At 52.4% G+C, this 7654-nt stretch overlaps 1 protein-coding gene across 1 annotated transcript in view; it reads left to right on the top strand.

Annotated features, from left to right (window-relative positions):
• The window catches only part of LOC109925731 (sarcoplasmic/endoplasmic reticulum calcium ATPase 2-like), a 21100-nt gene that overhangs the window by 8831 nt on the left and 4615 nt on the right, over positions 1-7654 (top strand). The window contains exons 7-14 of the mRNA XM_048620800.1: positions 182-270; positions 701-803; positions 954-1085; positions 2183-2308; positions 2533-2751; positions 3845-4180; positions 4702-4922; positions 5806-6008. Of these exons, the coding sequence (XP_048476757.1) occupies positions 182-270; positions 701-803; positions 954-1085; positions 2183-2308; positions 2533-2751; positions 3845-4180; positions 4702-4922; positions 5806-6008 (1429 nt within the window). The remainder of the gene's footprint in view (positions 1-181; positions 271-700; positions 804-953; positions 1086-2182; positions 2309-2532; positions 2752-3844; positions 4181-4701; positions 4923-5805; positions 6009-7654) is intronic.

Genomic DNA, 7654 nt, shown 5'->3' with positions numbered 1-7654 from the left:
GCCCGCCTCTCACTCGGCCCCTCTTTGTCCTCGTCCGCTCGCCCGCCCCTCACTTGCGCATTCCCTCCTCGTCCTCGTCCGCTCCTCCGCCTCTCACTGGCACATTCCCTCCTCCTCATCACTGCTCCTGTCTGCCTGCTGGGAGTGTTGCCGCCCTGTGACGGTACTTGTCTGTTTACAGCTGTTCATCGTGGAGAAGCTGGAGGGAGATCACTGCACTCTGAGCGAGTTCACGGTCACTGGCTCTACCTACGCACCTGATGGTGAAGTGTGAGTTTAAAACCAGCCCCTCGAGTGGAGGGGAGGGGACCATGCTCTTTTCCAGTGTCTTCACTCTGATCGTGAGAGAGGGTGGGGCTATGTACAAGTTTCTCCCCATGCCCCACAATCCGAATCTGGGGACAGGTATTTCCCCGGAGTTCTGGCTGCTGCTTTTCCAGGAGTATGTTGCCTCTCGTCTGAGAAGAGCATTTGGAAAGGCTGGGAGGGGCTTGGTGGTGGTTTTGGGGGTAGGCTGAAGCTTATGGCCCTGGCCCTGGGGAGAAGGTTCAGTGATGGGGTGGTGGTATCGGAGCTGGGCTGTGTTTCGGGACTCTCCTGTGTCAGGCCTGAGCTGGCTGTGTCCTGGGACCCAGTGTCTCCAGCCAGATGGCACTGTTGCTGGGTCAGCGGGATTGATGTGCTGCTTCTTGTTGAACAGATTGAGGAACGGGCATGTGGTCCACTGCGGGCAGTACGATGCCCTGATCGAGCTGGCTACCATCTGTGCCTTGTGTAATGACTCGTCACTGGATTATAATGAGGTACGTACCATATCCACGGTCTTCACCCCTATGCCATCTTTGTGACTCCCCTTTATCCCCATACTGCCCTGCCAGACACCCCCCCCCCCCCCCCCCCCCTGTCCCGAGGTGCCAGTGTCTGAGCTGTGGTTCTCTTCCCGTTCCCGCCAGGTGAAAGGGGTGTATGAGAAGGTGGGCGAGGCAACCGAGACTGCCCTATGCTGCCTGGTGGAGAAAATGAATGTGTTTGACACTAACCTCAAAGGCCTGACCAAGGTGGAGAGGGCCAACGCATGCTGCTCGGTGAGTGAGGGGGCACTGAGGTGTTGGGGTGGTCACCTTGGGCAGTTAAATGTGGGGGTGAAAGAGAAGGTAAGGAGGGTTGGAGAGATGCACACAGAAACAGAGAGCAAGAGACAGAGTGACTGACGGGGACGTCTTGGGATTGGACAGAGGGATGGGAGGGAGCGAGAGAGACTGGAGAGTTTGGGTATTGGACAGGGGGATGTGGAGAGAGAGTGAGAGAGTGATGTGAGTGTTCAGATGATTGGATTACAGAATGTGTAGGAAGAGCGCGAGTGAGTTTGTGGGCTTGGACAGAGGAATGGAGATGGAGATTGAGCAATGGAGGTTTTCAAAGAGATGACCAGGTGTGTAGGTGAGAGCCAACTAGATATAATTTACTTGAACTAAACCTATTTCTGTGTAACAGGCTGAAGAAGGGGCTGAATGGCCTCCTGGTCTTTCTGTTTGGGTGCGTAATGAGAATGCTGAGCCCTCCTCTGGTAGTGTACCTACCCTTGAACCAGCAGGCCTGGGTTCCAGTTCAGCCTGTTTCAAAGGTGTGTAATAACATCTCTGAACAGGTTTAATTGGAAAAATAGGTTGTAAAAAAATGAGGGTGCTGAAAGGTTGTACAATTTAATGACTGTCCTCTCGACAGTCGTCCAGGGTATGGAATCATAGAATCCCTAGAGTGTGGGAACAGGCCATTTGGCCCATCAAGTCCACACCGACTCTCGGAAGACCATTTCATCCAGACTGCCCCCCCACCCCCAATCTACCCCTGTAACACTGTATATCCCATGGCTAATCAACCTACCCTACACAACCCTGGACACTACAGGGCAATTTAGCATGGCCAATCCCCCTAACCTGCACATCTTTGGACTGTGGGAGGAAACCAGAGCACCCGGAGGAAACTCGCAGACATGGGGAGAACATGCAAATTCTACACAGACGATTGCCCAAGGCTGGAATCGAACCCAGGTCCCTCCCTGGCGCTGTGCGGCAGCAGTGCTAACCCACTGAGCCGCCTCAGGAAGGGGAAAGTTGGAGTAGTGGGGAACATTCCTTCTCTTACATCGTGTTAGAGTTCACTGTCCTCTCTTCCCTCGCAGGTCATCAAACAGTTGATGAAGAAGGAGATAACCCTGGAGTTCTCTCGGGATCGCAAGTCGATGTCTGTACTCTGCTCTCCTAACAAACCCAGCCGTACCTCAGCTGGAGCTAAAATGTTCGTCAAGGTTCGTCTGATCGCTCTTCACATGTTGACCCTTCAAGTCTTTGTGCATCCTTCCTCCCTCCAGTTCCTTCTGTTCCCCCCTCCAACCTCCCAGCAACTCTGCCGCTATCCCTGTGGTCTAACTCTCTTCTGGCTTCCCAATAACATTGTCTCTCCCTCCCCTGCCTCCCCTTCTCCCCACCCAGGTGATCCTGTACTGAATGTGTTGTATCTCTCTGATTGCAGGGTGCTCCCGAGGGAGTGATCGAGAGGTGCCGCTTTATTCGGGTGGGCTCTGAGAAATACCCTCTGACAGCTAACGTGAAGGATCAGCTCCTGGCAGTGATTCGGGAGTGGGGATCAGGTCGTGATACGCTCCGGTGCCTAGCCTTGGCAACCCGGGACCATCCCCTGAAGAAGGAACAGCTGAAGCTCGAGGACCCCAGCTTATTTGCTGAGTATGAGGTGAGAGGCACAGGGTTGTGTACGGGGTGCTGGGAACTTTCTCTTGGGCTGCTGGGGCAGTGCAGAGTCCTGATCAGGACTCTCAGCATTGTGTACTGCTACCACGCACACTCGGAATCATCACACTTCGGCATGAGGCACTCGGGATGTCCTAAGGTAGTCAAAGCACTCATGAAATCGGAGTTTTTCCCCATCTCCTTCTGTCTTTCTCCTCCCTCTCTCAGCAGTGAGAGATGGTGAAGAGCTCTTTGATATTAAGCCATAACTCTCCCTGATTTTTCACTTTCTGTCTCCCTCTCCAAAGTTTAATTTCTCAACTTCTCTGTTTCACTCTTCCTCCCATCTCTGAGTTTCTGCTCTTTCTACCCCCCCACTTCCCTGGCCCCATCTCCAAGGTTCCACTCTTCCACCCCCACCCCTCATATTATGCCTAATATTCAAAGTTCTGTCTCTCTCGTTCTATCTGATGTTTCAACACTTCTGCCTTTTCTCTCCAATGTTTAATGGTCCCTATATCTTTCTTTTTCTCTTACATTTGATCTCTCCATCAGATGCCGCCTCTCTCTCTCCCCTTTTCTGATATTTGATAACACTCTTGCTGATGTTTAATGGTCCCTCTTTGTTTTCCCTTCTTGCTCTGATGTATAATGCTGTCTGTCCTCTGAGGTTTGGTTGCAAATTCTCATTCTGCTAATTAATGCATTCTCTTTTTCTCATGTTTAATGTACCTTCACACTCTGTCCCCCTCAGATGTTTGATCTCACTGACTCTCTTTCTGTCTGTCTGTGTGTCTCTCTCCCTCCATCACCGTGCGCGCCCACCCGCCCCCGCACATCCCTACCCCCCCCAACCTCCCCATTCACCCTCTCTGTGTCTCTCTCTGTCCATCTGTCTGTCTCTCGCTTGCTTCACCCCACCTCCCAGGTCGGTGTCTCATGCTCACTGTATCCATACCCCTCTCTCTTTACCACCCCCCCCCTCCACCTTTGTCCCCCAATTCCCACTTGCGCTGTGATGTTTAACAGGTGCTCTCCCCTGTGCGATATTTAATATCTCCCTCTCTCTGTTGTTTCCCACACCCCCCCCTCCACAGATGGACCTGACCTTTGTGGGTTGTGTGGGGATGTTGGATCCACCTCGGAAGGAGGTTACCAATTCAATCCGGCTCTGCCGCCAGGCAGGAATCCATGTCATCATGATCACTGGCGACAACAAGGGCACAGCGGTGGCTATCTGCCGGCTGATTGGCATCTTTGGGCTGGACGAGGAAGTGGGCCTCAAGGCTTTCACCGGCCGAGAATTTGATGAGCTGAGCCTGTCTGCCCAGCGCGAGGCTGTTCAGAATGCTCGCTGCTTCGCTCGTGTCGAACCATCCCACAAATCCAAAATCATCGAGTTCCTGCAGTCACTGGATGAGGTCACTGCCATGGTCAGTGTGCAATGAGTGCGGCCCACCGGGAGGGACTAGGGCCCACCGAGAGGGAGGGAGTGAGTGCACAAAGAGTGTGATGGGTGGGTGTTGGGCCCTCGGGAACGGGTGAATATGGGACCTGCTGGCGCTTACAGGGACATAGTTGGTAGAAGTGGCTGGAGGAGGTGACAGAGATAGGGAGGTGTTTAGGGGCCGGAGGGAGTTACAGAGATAGGGAGAGGGTGTAGGGGACGGAGGGGGTTACCGAGATAGGGAGGGGTGTAGGAACGGAAGGGTTGTGGGAGCCGGAGGGGGTTACAGAGATAGGGAGGGGGTTACAGAGATAGGGAGGGGGTGTAGGGGCTGGAGGAGTTTACAGAGATAGGGAGGGGCTGTAGGGGCTGGAGGGGGTTACAGAGATAGGGAGGGGTTGTAGGGGAGGGCGGAGGTTACAGAAATAGGGAGGGAGGTTGTACTCTGGGTTCAGAGTGGAATGTTGGCTCACTGGGAGCCTGTCCCTGCTGCGCTGTCTCTTGCAGACGGGTGACGGAGTGAACGATGCTCCAGCCCTGAAGAAGGCAGAGATCGGAATCGCCATGGGATCAGGCACAGCGGTGGCCAAGAGTGCCTCAGAGATGGTGCTGGCTGATGACAACTTTGCCACCATAGTGGCTGCAGTGGAGGAAGGCAGGGCCATTTACAACAACATGAAGCAGTTCATTCGCTACCTCATCTCTTCCAACATTGGGGAGGTGGTCTGGTGAGTGAGTCTGGGAACTGGGAGAGAATCAACAGCCCACCACAGACCATCCTTATCCCAGAATCCAAACCAATCCCTCAGGCCCAAAGCCATGGCCAATTACAAAACTCATTTGCATTCAGAATCTGGACAGTCCTACAGTGAGTAACTCCTGTCCTGTCTCCCCCCAAAGCCTGTCTCACCATCTACAAGGCACAAGGCAGGAGGGTGATGGGATACTCCCCACTTGCCCCTGGATGGGGGCAGCTCCAACAACACTCAAGAAGCTCGACACCATCCAGGACAAAGCAGCCCCCGCTCGATTGGCACCACATCCACAAACATCCCACTCCCTTCCACCACCGACACTCAGTCGCAGCAGTGTGTACCATCTATACAATGCACTGCAGAAACTCACCCAGGCACCTTTCACAGCACCTTCCATCCAGAAGGACAAGGTGCAGCAGATACATGGGAACACCACCCCCTGCAAGTTCCCCTCCGAGCCACTCACCATCCTGACTTGGAAATATATCCATGTTCCTTCAGTGTCAGAATCCTGGAATCCCCTCCCTAAGGGACATTGTGGGTCAACACACAGCACATGGACTGCAATGGTTCAAGAAGGCAGCTCACCTGCGCCTTCTGAAGGGGCAGTTAGGGACGGGGCAATAAATGCTGACACTCTGTCAAACTCTCATTCCTCTGAAAGAATATTTTCACACAAAACTTCTTTATTCTCTGGCATCTCCATCCACCTCAGTACGTAGTTCCCCATTCCTGCCCACCACCATCCCTCCCTACCACCATCCCTCCCTACTGTCCCAGTGCTCTCCCTCCTTGACCTCTTCATCTTTCTCTGTTCCAGTCTGACATGTTTTCTTTCTCTACTCCTCGCCACCAGTATTTTCCTGACGGCCGCTATGGGTATTCCTGAGGCTCTGATCCCCGTGCAGCTGCTGTGGGTGAACTTGGTGACGGATGGACTGCCGGCCACAGCTCTAGGCTTCAATCCTCCCGACCTGGACATCATGAGCAAACCTCCACGCAGCCCCAAGGAGCCTCTCATCAGCGGCTGGCTCTTCTTCCGTTACTTGGTTATCGGGGGTAAGTATTAACTCAGCCTGCCTGCCTGCCAGGGGACACTTCTCAACTGTGAGTATCGTAGATCTGAATAGGTAGAACATCGAAGCATCGTATTCGACCCAACTAGTCCATCCCCAAAGCAATTTTTGGTATGTCTCAGTAATGTTGTGTGGCATAAATGACCATTTCTAAAGCAAGAGAATCTAACCAACACCCCTAGACGTTCAGTAGCATCCTCAACATTGAGTTCCACACTGTCAACATCTCTTGGGGGTTACCATTCACCAACATCTGAACTGGACTAGCCACAGTGGCTATAAGAGCAGGGAATTCTCATGTCTCCCCCAAAGCCTGTCCCACCATCTATAAGGCACAAGTCAGGAGTGTGATGGAATACTCCCCACTTGCCCCTGGCAGCTCCAACAACACCATCCAGGCTGTCTGCTTGCTTGGCAGCCCACTTGATTTGTGCTCTAGGACACCCGATTCCTCCGCATCTCAGAGCTGTGCAACCTCTCACCATGTAGATAACATGCTTCTTTTTTCATTCCTCATGCCAGAATGGACAATTTCACACTTTCCCACATTGTACTCCATTTGCCACATCTTGGCCCATTCACTTGACCCAGCTATATCTTTACATTGCTGCCTTTTGGCCTTGTTATGACTTTAATTTCCTATCTACCCTTGTGACATCAGCAAATTTCACTGCCATACCTTTCATCAATTGATATAAGTTGTAAACAGTTAAGGCCCCAGCAATGATCCTCGTGACACACTACTCGTTACATCTTGCCAACCTGTAAAATACCTATTTATGCCTACTATGTAGCTAGGCAGCCTTCCATTCATATCAATAAGATACCCTTCCGCTCCTAAAACACCGTGAACTTTAATTTTATGCACTAACCCTTGACTTGGCACCTTATCAAATGCTTTCTGGAAACCTGACTACGGAACATCCACTGGTTTCTGTTTACCCTCCGCCCTGCCTCCGCTCAACAGATTGGTCAAATACGAGTTCCCTTTCACCAAACCATATTGACTCTGCTGATGACCTTGATCTTATCCTGCTGTAACTTCTTTAGAAATAGCTTGATTTTTTTTTTCCCCATTTTCCCTGTGACAGGTGTTAAGCTAAATCACCTGGAGTTTCCTGCTTTCTGCCTCCCTTTCTGAGTAAAGGAGTCACGATTGTTGTGTTATGATTGATGGGAGCCTTCCCTAAATCCAGGGGATTTTGGGAGACAAAAGCCACTGCATCAACTGTGCCTTGAGCCGCTTCTTTCAAAACCCTGCAACCAAGTTCATAAGCCGCCAGCTCCATCGGTTTACACCGTACCCCTTCCCTGATCGTTGTCGTTTTTGAGTTTCTCCCTCTCCTCCATTGGTTTGTTGTTCCCTCTAAGACTGTTGAGAACGATGACCACAGCAAGGTTCATGCAGGTGGAGAGTGTTCCATTGATGCAGCACTGAGGCCAGTTCCCCATGGAGCGGACCTCCCCTCTCACATCAGTCTTTACGCCATGCGTTGCTCTCGCTCTCTCCCTCACGCTCTCTCTCACCCCGTCGCCACCACCCCCAATCTCGTCTTACCCCATCCCATACTCCTCTCCCCCTCCCCGTCCCATACTCCTCTCCCCCTCCCCGTCCCATACTCCTCTCCC

The sequence above is a fragment of the Rhincodon typus genome, chromosome 48 (assembly GCF_021869965.1).
Source record: "Rhincodon typus isolate 14 chromosome 48, sRhiTyp1.1, whole genome shotgun sequence".
In the NCBI taxonomy this organism is placed as follows: Eukaryota; Metazoa; Chordata; class Chondrichthyes; order Orectolobiformes; family Rhincodontidae; genus Rhincodon; species Rhincodon typus.
The sequence above is the reverse complement of the archived record's forward strand: the minus strand, read 5'-3'. Positions and strand labels throughout refer to the sequence as shown.